The 16,881-nt window shown below is 35.2% G+C and overlaps 1 protein-coding gene across 2 annotated transcripts in view; it reads right to left on the bottom strand.

Moving 5' to 3' along the window:
- Positions 1-16,881, bottom strand: part of lcorl.S (ligand dependent nuclear receptor corepressor like S homeolog) — a 57,199-nt gene that overhangs the window by 11,970 nt on the left and 28,348 nt on the right. Inside the window, exons 3-7 of one of the 2 annotated variants that reach the window (XM_018243066.2) lie at positions 15,980-16,059; positions 14,593-14,722; positions 11,503-11,730; positions 9,779-9,854; positions 7,528-9,073 (exon numbers count right to left, since the gene is read on the bottom strand). In XM_018243066.2, coding sequence (XP_018098555.1) covers positions 8,050-9,073; positions 9,779-9,854; positions 11,503-11,730; positions 14,593-14,722; positions 15,980-16,059 — 1,538 coding nt within the window. In that variant the 3' untranslated portion in view covers positions 7,528-8,049. Of the gene's footprint in view, positions 1-7,527; positions 9,074-9,778; positions 9,855-11,502; positions 11,731-14,592; positions 14,723-15,979; positions 16,060-16,881 lie in introns of those variants that run through there. The other variant, XM_018243065.2, reaches the window with a different exon arrangement.

The following is a 16,881-nucleotide window of genomic DNA, read 5'->3' on the forward strand; positions in this document are numbered from 1 at the left end:
AAAAATGTATAAATGAGGTGCATACTCTGATTAATACAGTCTTTTCTAACTTGCTTTCTCAATCCCTTGTTGTTTTTGTCCAAATTAAGACTAAGTTTAGAAAATAAATATTCCTACTTTCGCTCATCAGAAACAGACTTGACAGTATTTATACTTGCTTTATCACACAGCTCTATTAATCGACACACCTTTTAGTAATACAATAAACCCCTTTACAGTTCACTTGTATTATGGACATAAACGAATTTTAAAAGTGGTCTAATCTTTGTGTAACACAGCAGTGAGTCCAAAAATGTCCTTTTTAACATCACTGCTTTGTAAACTAATATTTATTAGATGCGCTTTATCATTATGTGATATAGTGCATCTAATAAATATTGTGTTTAAGCTTCAAGATGATTTTTAATGGCTGCTGGGAATATTAATGTCACAAACTGCTTGAGTCTGCAGTCAATGCAGTTATCAATAATAAATTAGAACATAAAGGTTTTTTTTAATTGGTAAACTACTTTAAAATGTTTGAACATGGCAACAGGAACAATCAGTTCAATTCCTTCAAAGGAACCTCACAGCAGGTAGAAGTCATTAGCACACAGAACTGCAAAACGATTTGGTTTCCTTTTTATTAATGCTCTGTATGAAAAAAGGTTTCTCTTTGTCTTGATTTTCTCTCCAGTTGTAGACAAGCTATTCAGCTTTACCTTGAGGTTGCTCTCTTCATATGCCATGTTTTTGGAAAGAAGAAGTGTGTTGGTGGGACGTGATGCAATACAAGTGATGAGCTTTTTTAACTGGAAGTTTTACATGATTTAAGGATACTTGTATTACTCTTGGCCAACCACAAAACTAATCTTATAAGCATATCAACATAGCAGTGAATAGATCAATATCAGTAACATATATTAGTTACACAGCAAGATATGTATTTTTACGTTCTCTTAAAATATTGCTCCTATAGTACAATGGACACTTGCATTGTCAGTAGTAATATTGTAAATGATTATTGCCAAGTCCATTTATTATAAAAGCAAAGAACACTAATCAAGAGTACTATGTAATTGATTTTTAATAATTATATACAGTGTTCAGAATAAGAGCAGTCTGAAATCATTAACCTGATCAATTACTGTTTTTGGTAGAAATTATATTCCTACATGGCAAATAATTTACTAGCAGGTGTAGTAGAGTAATAGAAACCTAACAGTCATGACATGCCACCAAGCAATTGTCTTCCTGTTTCTTCAAATTTCCCAGGCAGACGCATGCGCAGTAGATGAAATAGACCGATTTTTCATTAAAGTTTGACTTATCACTCTACTGCGGATGTGCAGCCCCAAGAAGAAAGAAGAAGCCGAAAGAGGCCCGTGCAGTTTTCTTCTAATAGGTGCACTGGCCCGGGATTTCAGGTAAGTAAATGCGATCATTTGTGGGTGCCTAACTTATGGCACCCCCAAGTAAAAAGACCTTTTCTTTACTTTTAAAATTGCAAATTTACTACCACTGAGTTGAAATCGAAGCAGCTGCTAGGTGGAATAGTGGAAAGTTTTCAACATTTCTCTGAAGGCCCAGAACTACAAAATATATCATAACCTGGAGTAACGAAAACCTTTCAAACATTTGGCAGTTTTTTCCATAGAAAGGCAGAGGAGGCCATTCACTGAAACAAAATAGGGTTGCCACAACACAGGATGGGTGTAGTTGTAATAACCTGCTGATGATATTCTGTACTGAGAAATGGTATATTGCCTCTTGCCTAATGTTTTGTGGGATCAGTGTAGTTCTGTGTATCCTACTAAGATTTTCTATTGTTTATATTCTCAACATTTTTATTTCATTAATAACAAAACAAAAAATAAATGTGTAGCCCTGTCCCCTCCAGCTCAATTCAATATGTTATCTTTAGGCCAAACTCAAATTGGATGTTACTTTATTAGTATAGTAACATAGTAGATGAAACTGGAAAAAAAAATTTGACCATCAAGTTCATCCTTCTTATCCAAGAGGATTCTACCTATAAAGAGAGAGACCTATCCAGTGAGAGGCTAAAAGAAGGAAACACTCATCAAACCAGTTCCTGAATGAACTTTGCATTTTCTCACTCTCTAAAAAGGCATCCAACCCTTTGAATCAATTTCATGTATCTGCCAATACAAAAAAAATGTGATCTTTTCTGAATGGATGCCCTTGAAACTGCTGTAAAAATCTACTGATTAGCTTGCTCTATAAATACATGTTAACAATAATACTGAATGGTCTTCTTCTATATTTAAACTATGCTAGATCTCCCCATGACCATCTCAGCACCTCTTCTCGAATGTAAACTTCCCAACTTGGACAACAACTTTCCTCAAAATGGAGACCTTCCATATCCTTGAGTTGCTTCTTTTGACCTTCTCTATTTCACTAATATCCTAATAATTTGAGATACCCCCTGTATCAGTCAATAGTGTAGAAAGTAAGGAGTTTAAAGCTGTCAAACTCATACGAGTCTATTTATCAGGCTGTGTAAAAGTGGAGTTAAATATTACTGGTGATGTTCATCCATGCCTCTATGAAGGCCTGTACGATGAAAACCTCAGCTTTATAAAACAAGACCATTGTTCGCAATATGAGGCCCATTTATCAAAGGTCGAATTTCTAATTCATGTGAATTTTTTTTTTTTTTTACTCTAATAAATTCAAATAGACTCACAATCGGAATGGGAGGTTATTTAAGAAAAAATTTGAACAAATAAAACTCAAATGAATATTCCCAACCTGAAAATTTAAATTGAATTTGACTAAACTCGAATAAAATTTTCTCCAAAAAAAACTTGAATGTCAAATGGGTCACTTGACCTCTGCCATTCACATGAACTTGGCAGGTTTTAGGTGGTGAATAGTCGAATTTCAATTATTCCAAGAGTCCACGTATGATAAATCTCGAATTTGAATTGGAGTTTGGATTATTCCCAACTCGAATTTGTGAGTTTCAACCAAAAATCCAACTCGAAAATTCAAATTTCCAATTCGAACCTTAATAAATCTGTCCATAAATTGTATATACAGGTGTTGAAGGGACATATAAAATCAGGAATTGTCCAATGTTACAAGAACATAAAGCCATTCTAAAAGTACCATGTGTGCCATTGTCCTACACCATAACATATAATATCGTTTTCCCAAAGGTAGCTGGCTATAAATCGCCTATGCCCACCTCAGGTACGAAACGCGTCAGGCTTACATATGTCCTAATAAAGATTTTTTTACTTTTTATAAAAACATTTTTGGCTACTGCTTTACTACAGGATGACATCTTACTACATTTGAATGCTTTGTGTTTTCCCAAAAATTGCCAAGCCCTTGGACTGGGGGTTACCCTGGTAAGCGACCATCTTTTATTAACATTTAGCTTTTTCTTGATTTTGTATATTTCTTTATTCATTTGTTTAATTTTCAATTCTGGACTTTACTTCAAAAAATGGAGCGACACACCAGCATTTACATGACTTTATGGCTATAAATCAAGCCAATACAGACTGCTCCCAGGATAGGTGGTATGTAAAATTGAATATTTATTAATGATTCAGAATATTTATTTACCAATAACATACATTTTTTTAAATGCTCACCACATATTAAAGTTGATCCTTTAAAGGAGTATTCAACCTGTAATAAAAAAAAAAACCTTCCCTACCCTGGGTAGACCCCCCCTCCCGCCCACCACTGCACATGCGCCGAAACTTCCGTCAAGACACAAAGATTACCGGAGAAGAAGATGGCTGCCGTGAACTCCGAGGCTAGAATCTGTACGGAGGTGTGAGTAAAAAATTAGGGGCATTTGCCTGGGGGGGCAGGTAGGATGGGGGGAGGAAGGACTACCAAGGGTAGGGGGGAGGGTTTTTTTTATTACAGCTTGAATTCTCCTTTAAAGATTGTTTGCATTATAGTTTTACACGTTGAATTCAATATTTGGAAAAACCTTGCACATATCAAATTGAACATTCCATTACTGAATCAGGCATTCTTTTTAAATATAAGAAGGCTAAAGAGGATTACCAGCAACACAAAAGTTTATTCTGTGTAAAATGGATTAATCAAAGTTTTCTAAGAACATTTTCACTTAAGAGTATGTCGTTTAAATATTTAAGACTCAAAAGTTAAATTAATTTGGGATGAAAAATTACGGCCATGTATTGTCTGTCAAGGTATTCCAGCACACATAAAAATGTACGTTATAAACATTTAGAGGTAGTAGTATTACTAAAAGAATAAAAGACTCACCATAGAAAAAGAGAATGCAAATAATTAACCGATTAACATTTAAGTTATGGAACACAGCACAAATCAAATAATGGAGGTCAATAGTTCTTTTTAAAAAATTCCAAGAAATAATTGTGAAGTGCTCTACTACAAATTAGAATTTATACATTAACAAAAAAACTATTTCCTAAATACAATCCAGTTTAGCTTTATAACACAAAGAATACAGAAATTAGATCGTAACACAACCGTTAATAAGATGTAATTCCGTAGAAAATATTGTAATAAATAACTCATGAATTATAGTGCAATTGATTTATGCATAATTAGAACTCACTGCCTAAAAAGTGTTTATTTAAAGCAAATTTTAAAAAAAAAAAAAAAAAAAAAAAATCAAGGCAGTCACATTTTACCCAGTTACTGTGAAATGATGTGAGAAATTTAAGGGGGAAAAAAAAACTAGTATCAAACTGTAAACAATGAAGTTACTATACAAGGAAATATAAAACGGCCAACTACAAGAAATGGTTTGAATTGTTTTACTGATCAGTAGTTTTAAAAACAGAGGCACACTTTTTTTTTTTTGTTTCATTTTTCTAAAAGATTTCAAAAACATTCAAATAAGCATAAAATTTGAAAGGGTTTCCCCCTTAAACATATATTTCTTCTGTATGTGTGTCATAAGATGAGTAATAAATACACATTTTTGTAAATTGTTTTAGTAAAGGCATTGGAATGTTTTTTTTTTATCTACATATGCAGGACTGTTGAATAGACAGCACATGTAAAAGTTGCATGTTGCTCACTCAATGGATTGTTCGACAGATAAATATCCCTAAAAATGAACCATAGTACAGAGCTGCAGGTATAGAAAAGTAGTGAAGGCTGTTACTAGACTGTCCCTGATATTTGAAACGGATAGGTATTTTATATCAACTTTTTATACAAACTATTTTGAAATGTTGTTTGTTTGCATTAACTATGTACAGAAAAACATGCTTGATATCGCCTCAACTCAGTGTTCGGCATATTATCGGCTGAATATGTAATGGAGGAAATTAATTTAAGAATCATAAAAGTAATACATTAAAAAAAAGGTATTCATAACGGTTTGCCGATCAACAGTAGAAAATATACAGACATAAGCTCATAGAGAGTTATAACTTTACACATGCAACAAAAAGATTGGTTAACCTGAACAACGGTCATTTCAAATGAAACGAGACAATATCCCCCCAAATGAGCAGAAGTGTAAACCAGTTGAAAACACCAAAGAGGAGTGTTCTGTAAAGGTAGATATTTAATGACAATAAAGAGATGCCTTGTTAAAGGGGTTTCATAGTTTCGTCCTGGATAGTTTTCAGATGCAAATATTTAAAAGCTGAAAATATTTTTAAAGGAGAACTCAACCCCCCACTAATAAAACCCCTACCCAGTACACTACAGTCCCTCCTTCCTGCTCCTCCCCGAATAGGTGATAACACCTATAAGAGCCCCTAAACCTTTACTCGCCTATAGCTGCAGAGTAAGCTCAGTGGAGCTCATGGGCTCCATCTTCCGGCTCTTCAGATATCTTTGGGTCCTCTTCCAAGTTTTGATTATAAATGAGGTTTATGCTAAACTTGGTTCAGTTCACTATATATTTACGAAAAGTGAACGCTGCTAATTAAGGCACCAAAATAAGCTTTGCTATTACCGTATATACTCGAGTATAAGCAGAGTTTTTCAGCCCCCAAAATATGCTGAAAAACTCTACCTCGGCTTATACTCGGGTCAAGCGCAAAAACGGTCGCCAGCGCCTAAGAATATTAGCCGGCGCCTTAGAATATTCGCCGGCACCTAAGAATATTCGCCGGCGCCTTAGAATAGTAGCCGGCGCCTAAGAATAGTCATCCAAAAACGAGATTGAAACTTGAAGCTGCTGCATTTCTTACCCTAAGCTTATACTCGAGTCAATAAGCTTTCCCAGTTTTTGGAGGTAAAATTAGGTACCTCGGCTTATACTTGGGACAGCTTATACTCGAGTATATACGGTAAGAGACGTTTTGCTACTCTAGCGGGCAATTACAAAAGTTGCATTAGAACAGCTCACCTGAAAAAGGTGGTGACCATGGTGTAGAAACCCCGGGTCCAGCTCCTGGGTTCACAAATGTATCAAGGGTAATTTACCTGAAAGAACTCACCAGAGTGGCCCGGGTGCATCGCCCCAAGCCCGTAGCTGTAGGTGAGTCACGATCAGTCGAAAGTAATTACGAGCACTCCAAACACCCGTGGAATTAAAAGAAGCAAACTTTTAATTTCAACTTGTTAAAAACATCAATTCCCTGACGCATTTTGTCTCAAACGATACGTAGTCATAGGTGACTATGACTACGTATCAGTTGATATGACATGTGTCAGGGAATTGATGTTTTTAACAAGTTGAAAATAAAAGTTCACTTCTTTTAATTCCACGGGTGTTTGGAGTGCTCGTCAATTACCTTCGGCAAGTTCTGTCACAGTTTCTACTAACTGAAAGACTGCTCCAACTGTGCATGCGCTAATATGGAGCTCACTTCCCGAAGAAATCCGAAGATCCAGAAGATTGCGTCAAGGAGCTCCGCTGAGCTTACACTGCACCTATAGGCGAGTAGAGGATTAGTTGCGCTTATAGGTGTTATCACCTATGAGGGAGCAGGGAGGGGGAGCTATGTAGGTTACTGGGTAGGGGGTTTTATTAGTGGGGAGGTTGAGTTCTCCTTTAAGACCCTAAACAAATAAATTTGGTAATTAGCAAAGAAGAAAAATAAAAAAATACTCATACAAAAAACAAAAAAAATAAAAATGAAAGCGTGACCAACTGAATAGGTTTCAAAATGATACAGCAGCAAATACATAACAGTTTCACTGAGGTTCTTCAATAGGAGTGTGAAAACCCTTGAAAATATATATATATAGATATATATAGATATCTAAAAATGCAATAATTAGAACATATAACAAAGGTCAAACAAACAATTCATAAGCTTATCTTGTGCACATTATGAACATGCTTTACCTGCATTCCAAGATTCTCAAATTGAAATTTAAAAAGAAAAAAAAAAATTCATAAATAATTTTATAAACTTACAGTTAATATTTTATATGTTTCTTTTAAAAGACACATCCATAGTGACTTTCTATACCTATTGTTATGGGAACGTTGGCTTTATTTTGTTAGTGTGTCCCATTTCTAGCTGAAGTAATTAAAATAATATTTTCGTTGGAAAGGAATATCAAATTTTTGTAATGCTGCATTTTTTTTTAATATTTTTACATTCGGTTATATTCAGTGCTTTTACTGGTGGATGCTTCAGTGCTTTTACTGGTGGATGCACTCTTGGGCTGCCTTTCAGTAATACTTCAATAGCAATGTCTTTTTTTTTTTCTCTTCTCCTCCTCGGGACTTTCCCAGTAAGCTGATCCAAACTTGGTTTCTTTTTCATATAAAAACATTATTTAACTGTAAATATTGAGGAATGGCGGTTTGTTATAAATGAAACAAGAGAATGTTTCTTGTTAACTATGAACCAAAGCCCTGAATAAGCTCATCACTTTACCAGTTTTGCAATTGGTCTGCTCAGTACAAAGTATCAGAATTAAGTGTGCAACAAAATAATTCTGTCCACAGTGAAAACCCTGAATTAACTATTTTAAAAGGCATGTATGTGTTTTTTTGTTGACTGTATATTTTTTTTTCTTAGAGGAGCATGTTTGGTCACACTCAGTTGTGTGTATAGTAGTTATGTGCAAGACTATGCACACAACAAAAAAAGATGCATGAGAAATTTACATTGGCTTGCTGCCATTTCTTGAGTTGTCAGTCCCTGAATTAGTGACGTTGTATAAATCTGTATCGGCCAGGCGAATCTTTTTCTTCGGTGGACTCTTCAGTGTTCCGGATCTTTCTTTGACCTTGTATTCTAAGGTGCTGTGAGGTACTCCATATATTCCTTGTGCTTTGGAAGCACTCATTTTACCGCTCATTACCATAGCAATAGCTTCTTCCATCATTTCATGATCGTATTGTCTGTATCGGCCACGTTTTTTTCTCGGGTGTTTATCTTTCTTATCATCTTCAAGATTATCTGAAGATGCGTCTCCTGTTCCGTTCTTTGAATTAAGACACAAAGGAGAACTATCCCCATGCAAACTGTAGGAGTCAACATTTGAGTGGGTTCTACTTTTAGAACATTCAACCCTATTTTGCTTATGGAGTACGTTTTTCAGTTTCTGAAGAGAAGAACCTTCCAAACCTGTGGAGGCTTTAGTGACCTGGTACATAACATCCAAAAGACCGGCGCAGTCCGTCTGTGGTTTGGGGATAGAATTTACCCGTACCTGAGGAATTTTTAACTGTACAGTTGGGTTTGAGGATTCAGAATGCAAGCTCTCTTTTTTGTCTTTAAACTGAGCAACCATTCTCTGTAGAGTTAATTGATGGAGGTAACTGGAAGCTGTTGGTAGTTTCAGTTCCGAGGTTTCAAGTAGTTTGAGTTTATTTTTTTCTGTGTGCTCTGCCTGAGCTTTTGCCCACAAGGCTACTTTCTGCAAGACTTCACACGTTTCCACGTTGTTTTTAAATAAATACCCATCGTAACCGTTTTGAGCTGGGCTTTTAAAATATGCAGGCTTGCCTGCAGCTAAGGCTTTCAAGTGAAGTATTAAAGTTTTCTGAGGTATGCCATATAGTACGGCAGCTTTATTAATGTCCAGTGTGCCCAACTGAATATCTTTCAGTGCTTTCGAGAGCAAGCCTTCTGCAAATTCGGCACTTCGTTTCAGATAGTCGGGTCTGTCATTCTGCCATCTCCTGGATGAATGGAATGAAACGATGGTCAACGGATGCATGAGATGTGCACACAGGTATGGTAGGGGATGGTCCACTCCTTTATTACTCCTTGCTTAGGTAACATCACCGCTTCTTACAATGTTTTTATTCAATGGCGGTAGTTAGAAGTTTTAGATATCGTTACACTTCAGCTTGAACACTGGTGTCAATCATATTTGTGGCTTCAATAGTAACCCAGGCAAAATATATTCAAGACAATTAGAATTTAGCTTATTTACAAGACTTTTCTTTACTTTAATCCCTGTGATAGTTGCTTGCACAGCAAAGCTGTTATTTTTATCTTATAAAATTAGTAAGCCTTTAAGATTAAGCTTTTGTTAGTAGAAACGTGACGTTACCGACAAGTAATAAAAGAGTACACCCCTCTTAAAAATTTTGCATAAACACACACAGCACATTTACTTCATCTCTGTATTATGGCAATTGTAGTCAGATAAAAATATATATATATTTGGCTATAGCTAAATTTAGTAACCCTTATGTAGAAATTATAACAACACCCTTATGTAGGAATTAATAACAATTGCAATTTTTACAATATATTAAAAATCACGCACATTATGGAAAATAATTATTTGAACGCAGAGAAATGGAAGAAACAAGAGTGCATGTACACAATTATTTTAGCATTTGGTTTTTCAAAGAATCATTTCAAATGTCACTTACGCAGTCTTGGAATTTCTATTTTTCAGGCTTCCCAGCGTGTTGTTCCTATTTATAGAGAGATCCAACACTTCCTCTTCTATAAAGGATAGGAAAATCGAGGTATGTGTCAGTATTCTGTACAATCAAATTCTAGTGAAGTATTGTGCCTGTTCAGAACTAAGCATGTATAACAAACAACAAAACTCAAAAGAAAGTGGTAAATAGAAATTCAATACACAAAGATTTCATACAAAGCTGCGATTATGTAAAGCGGCGGTTCACCTTTACATTGACTTTTAGTAAGTTAGACTGGTCACTTCATAGCAACTTTGTAAGTGGTCGTCTTTTTTTAATATACGGGTATGGGATTCATAATCTGGAAACCCATTATCGAGAATGCTCAGAATTACGGAAATCCCATAGACTCCATTATAATAAAATAATCAAAATTTTTCAAAATGATTTCCTTCTTCTCTGTAATAATAAAACAGTATCTTGTACTTGATCCAAACTAAGATATAATTAATCCTTATTGGAAGCAAAACCAGCCTATTGGGCTTATTTAATGTTTATATTAATTTCTAGTAGAGTTAAGGTATGAAGATCCAAATATATATATATATATATATATATATATATATATATATATATATATATATATATATATATATATATATATTTATATATATATATTTATTAGGGATGCACTGAATCCAGGATTCGGCTTTTTTCAGCAGGATTCGGATTCGGCCGGGCAGGGTGCATCCCTAATATATATATATATATAAATAATCGGCACTCACCATTCACATAGTCAATTGCTGGGTGCTAACCAATCAATACTTATTATTCACAGTCCATGAAAGCACTCACAGTTTGCTGTGAGTGCTTTCATGGACTGTGAATAATATATGTCTACTAAGGGAAGTGCTGGCCTGGGAATGGTTTATTCCAAACTGTGAGTATATGATTGATACTTGGCCATGCACCCCTGAAATTGCTTTGTTGGAGTGCGGATACTGAAGATATAATATATAGTGAATAAAGTACCCCCTCTTGTAAAATATAAGGATATTATAAGTTACCAATGAGTTTTCATGGTCACGGAACTCCGAGGTAACTTCTAATATCCTCATATTTTGCAACTGGGTAACTTTATTTATTATAATACACAAGTTTCAGTGAGTCATGTGACAGAAATGACATCAGAACTCACCGTTTATAAGGATATAATTTACAGGATATTCATGGCTTTTGTGTATTATATGTATGTATATATATATATATATAACAAAAAAAAAAGCACGCATAGGTCTTACATGAAAAAATTGGTGTGATTTATTCAACGTTTCGGCTCAGCCACATGACCCGTCTTCAGGTCTTCCTATATATATATTTATTTATTTCTGGGGTTACATTGTTATTGTTACCAGATAGCTGCTAAAATTCCCTAAAATAGCCCTAAAGATACTTAGGGCTAGATAATGAAGGCTATTTTAGGACTGCCACAATTGCAACTGTGGAATATCATTAGGGGTAAGTCCAAGGTTTCCACCATGACCTGCATGAATAGGAACATGAGCTCAACAATTAGCTCCGGAAAATGGTGCAACCTCTACACTCAAAATGTATAGTTTGCATCTGATTAGTTTAGATGCATCTAACACAAATTAACCAAATGCAATCCTGAACAGATGCTGCATTACAAAATGGCAAATTCCGACAGAAGTTAAAATTGACCTTACCTTCCAGAAAATGATGGCCTTGAAAGCGAGTAACAGTGAGGTCTAGGGGCCCCTCCTGGTCTTCCTGACTGTCACAGCAAGCAGGAGCTCGTTCCATAGCGGTTTCATCGTTTTCCTGACGCTCCTTGCTGCTTTTTGAAATATATTCAACTGCAAACTGACGTATCATTTTTTTCAATAATTCCTGAGCTACAAGTGGAATGTTAGGATCACAGTTCTGAGGAAGATCTAATGAGGAAAAAAAAACAAAAAAACACACCAGTCATGGATTAAGAAAATAAGAACTGTGTGCTGGATTTCTGCTTAGTAGTACAGGTATGGGATCCATTATCTGGAAAACCGTTTTTCAGAACGCTCCAAATTACAGAAAGACCCACAGACTCCATTTTATCCAATTAATCCAAATTTTTTCAAATTGATTTCCTTTTTCTCTGTAATAATAAAACAGTAGCTTGTACTTGATCCCAACTAAGATATAATTAATCCTTATTGGGGTTATTTAATGTTTACATGATTTTCTAGTAGACTTAAGGGGGTTATTTATCAAAGTCCGATTTTATGTCAACATTTTCTGCTGCAAACTCAGATCAAATCTGATCAAAGCTCGGGTTTTTTATGCTTATTTATTATTACATTTTCCCGAAAATTCGCTTTCACAATTTTTTCTGGATTTTTCATCCTAAAACTCAGGAAACTTTTCGGGGTACTGCACAAAACCCAGCGCAAATCAAAAAATCAATGGGACTTCTCCCATTGACTTATATGCAACCTCGACAGGTCTGAGATGCCGGATTTTCAGATTCTGACTTTTCCATCCTCGGGGTTTAATAAATTGCGAAAAATTCATGATTTTTTAATAGTCTGATTTTATTAAGTGAGTTACTGAGTTTAGTAAATAACCCCCTTATGGTAAGAAAATCCAAATTTCGGAAAGATCCATTACCCAGAAAGCCCCAAACCCCAAGCATTCTCGATAACAGGTCCCATAGCTGTATTTTTTTTTTTAAGTATTTTATTTCGGTGGAATAAATTATACAAACCCGTGGAAGAACATTATTTTTTAAAATGAGTTGACGTGGAGGCAGGGGAAAAAAAGAGGTGGGGGAACAAATAAGAAAAAGAGAAAAAGTGTAGTCCACCCATCACTAGTTCTGTCATCTATCGTGTTAAGTCACCTCAAATTTTACTCATCCGCCTTAGCCACAGATAATGGAACCATGAGTTCTACTGTTTTTAACAAATGGAATTTGAAAGAAAGTGCCTTGTCCAGATGAAATAATAATAACAATAATAATACAGGTATAGGATCAGTTATCTGGAAAACTGATATCCAAAAAAGCTCTGAATTACAGGATGGTCATCTCCCATAAACTCCATTTTAATCAAATAATTAGAGGAAAACTAAAGTCTAAAATAGAGTAATGCTAGAAAAGCTGTATTTTGTACACTAAACATAAACTTACTGCACCACAAGCCTAATCAAACAAATAAGTTATGCTTTCACAGTTGGCTACAGGGGGTCACCATCTTGTAACTTTGTTAAACATCTTTGCAAGACTAAGACTGTGCACATGCTCAGTGTGGTCTGCTTAGGAATCATCATAAATTATCAAAACAGCACAAGTCAAATAATATCTGCCAGAAGCCGATACAGCAAGACTGATTAATAATCAGATTATTCAGACTGCACTGGGTCCTGTGTTGTCATGTAATCTAATGTGGATTTTATAGTTTTTGTATTGTTTAATACGAACTTTCTCCAACTCTGCAGAACCAGTGGCTGCAGCAAAATAATCTTCCAAATAGAATCCCTGTTTATCTGTTTAAATCTATGATCTTTGTCCCTGCAGCTGGAGTTGGAAACAGAGGATGTAAAGGCAAAAATAAAATCCCAGTTTTATTTTATTAACCATTTTTTTTTTATTATTATTGCCGGTTGCTCTATAGGGAAACAAACAAAGCTGCTGGAGTTCTGGAAAGGTGGGGAAAGGGCTCCCCTTGGTGTTTGAAATTATGATCCTTTCCCTGCAGAGCAGTTAGGGACCGTCTGAAGTTTCCTATCCACAGCAGTCAGAGCAAGCAAATGAAGGGGGAATTTCACTGCATACGGTCAGGTTTTTTTTTATAGAAACAGTAAACATTTTTTTAATTAAAGTATATTGGAGATAGGTTTCTTTTTCATTAAAGAAAGTAAAAATTGGCTTTTTTTTGCTTTTACATTACCTTTAAAGTATAAGAAGACTTTAAGGAGTTGTTCACCTTTAAATTAACTTTTAGTATGATGTGGAGAGTGATATTCTGAGACAGTTGGTTTTATTTTTTTATTATTTGTGGTTATTGAGTTATTTAGCTTTTTATTCAGCAGCTATCCAGTTTGCAATGTCAGCAACCTGGTTGCTAGGGTCCAAATTGCCCTACCAACAATGCATTGATTTGAAAAAAAAAAAAGACTGGAACATGAACAGGACAGGGTCTGAATAGAAAGAGGAGCAATAAAAAGTATTGATAACAATAAATGTATAGCCTTACAGAGCATTCCTTTTTTAGATGGGGTCAGTGACCCCCATTTGAAAGAAGGAATGAGTCAGAAGAAGAAGGCAAATATATCAAAAACTATAAAAAAATAAATAATGAGGACCAATTGAAAAGTTTTTTTAGAATTAGTAATTCAATAACATACTAAAAGTTAACAAAGGTGAACCACCCCTTTAAGGTATGGAGATTAGTGATGGTCGCATTTATTCGCAGGTTCGAATTTGCGGGGAATTTCTGTGTTTTGCCGCCGGCGAATAAATTTGCTGCAAATTTTTTTGTTTCAACGCCGGCGACAATTAAGCAGACGCCCATTGGCTTTAATACGCGCCAATTGTCACCGGTATCAATTTTGACGCCGGCGAATTGCCGTTGGCTTCAAAATTTGCCTTTCGTGAATTTTGACGGGTCATCACTAATGGAGATCTAAATTACATAAATAGCCCTTATCCAGAAAACCCCAGGTGCCAAGCATTCTGGATAACAGGTCCCATAACTGTATATAGAATTTATCTGGAATTTCATATTGCCCACTTCTTAAGGACCGGTCATGTCTACCTTTCTTTTGAAAGAGTGCATTTAAGTAATCTTCTGCTTGGCAATCAACTGTCTCTTCACTGAACTGGCCCTGAGATATCAGTTCTTCTGTTGGAGTGGACTGTGCTGACCCAACGGATTGTGTGCAATCCTTAAAGAAAAAAAAAAAGATAATTAAATATATATATAATACACAAAAGCCATGAATATCTTGTAAATTATATCCTTATAAACGGTGAGTTCTGATGTCATCAGTTATTAACGCTGAGTTCTGATGTAATTTCTGTCACATGACTTACTGAGACTTATGTATTATAATAAATAAAGTACCCCCAGTTGCAAAATATGAGGATATTAGAAGTTAACTTGGAGTTCCATGACCTGTATATATATGGTCATGAAACTCCTCGGTAACTTAGAATATCCTTATATTTTACAAGAGGGGGTACTTTATTCACTGTATAAAGATATATATAACATTTTAAGAAAAACACACTTGCAGCTAAAACTGAATTACACACCTTATGTAAATTAAGATACAAACTGGTAACTGCAAACTTTTTATTTGCAGCTTTAGAATAATACGGGTGCTATCATATTTTGCTTAACATTAAGAGGCAGATTTGTCAAGGGTCGAATTGAAAATAACTTTCGGTTGGTCTTTTTGAATTTTAAAGTTTTTCAAATTCGAAATTCGACCCTTGATAAATATGCCCCCAAAAGTTCATTTAAAGGTGAACAACCCCTTTAAAGGTGATGGTACATGGGGAGGGGGGACTGCGTCCAGGGGTTGCAAAACACCTGCAATACTTTCGCACCCAAAACAATGAGATCCACCTTGGGTAAATAGCACCAGTCAGGTAAGTACACAAAATTGCTTCAGAAGGAAACTTTTGCTTGATAGATGTGGTTTACCCACTGCAATTCTCATTGTACCAGACGTGACTGTATTTAATGTGATTTGTTGAACGTGGGTATCACAGATATCCTGCTGGCCACAAACTGCCCTGTGTGATATCATCCTAACAGTGTAACAGTGTCCTGGACAGCAAACTGCTGTGGAAAAGCAGTGGAAAACTGTTATTATCAAAAATATATGAGGAACAAAAAAAAAAAAATTAGTTAAATTGCAAAAGTGCAAAAAGAAAAAAAAAAAAAAAAAGCAAGTTTAGAAACAACACAGCAATAGAAATATTATACAGGTATGGAATCCGATATCTGGAAACCAGTTATCCAGAAAGCTCAGAATTACGGAACTGCCATCTCCCACAGACTCCTATTATAATCAAATAATTCAAATGTTTAAAAATAATTTCCTTTTTCTCTGTAATAATAAAACAGTAGCTTGTACTTGATCCCAACTAAGATATAATTAATCCTTATTGGAAGCAATCAGACAATTACTTACGCCAACTGAATCTTTGCGAATGCTACATAATGAACATTTATTGTCCGCACACCAGTCAACCAGTTCTTCTGGTTCACAGTCTGAAAGGAATTGAAAAAAAAAAAGGATTATTATTCAATAGAAAATTTTAAAAGTATTTTATAATTATTTTGTATAAGCTGGAAAACTACTTATCTACATCAAGTTTTTCACACAGCTAAATGGAGATTAAACATCCTTAGTAAAGGGAGTCCAGAGTAGGTTAGAAATAGGGGAGGAGGGCGAGCAGAATGATCATGGATAATATTTTTGGTGCATCTGGTTTAGACTGGCAGTGTCTCTCCAACTGTCATTTTCTTTGACTTCTGTAGGGGAACACAGGCACTGTTGGATAGGCACTTAAAAACACAAACCCCTCGCACCCCCCCTATATGGCATTCTGCCCTGCCTGTTAATAGGGAACTATTTCAAAAATGAACATTTAGGGGCAGATTTATCAAATGTCGAAGTGAAAATTCAAATTTAAAAAATTTTAATTTCGAGAATTTTTGTGTACTTCGACTAGTGAGTATTCTCCATTTGATTAGAATCTGAAAATTTTAAATTTATCATGAACTGTCTTTGACCATTCACCATATACAACCTGCTGAATTGCTGTTTTAGCCTATGGGGGACCTCCTAGAACCTATTTGGAGTCAATTGGTGGACTTGGCAAAATCGAAGGGGGTTTTTTTGGAAAAATTTCTAATCGAATTTGATCGAATGTGTTATTACTTTGATTTTTACGATTCGAATTTCGAAAACGGACCTTTTCAATCGAAAAAAAAAACTTATATAATTTTGGTTGGTCTTTTTGAATTCAAATTTCGAAGTTCTTCAAATTTGAAATTCGACCCTTGATAAATCTGCCTTTAATATAAGCT

Source organism: Xenopus laevis, chromosome 1S (genome assembly GCF_017654675.1).
Source record: "Xenopus laevis strain J_2021 chromosome 1S, Xenopus_laevis_v10.1, whole genome shotgun sequence".
NCBI classification, from domain to species: domain Eukaryota; kingdom Metazoa; phylum Chordata; class Amphibia; order Anura; family Pipidae; genus Xenopus; species Xenopus laevis.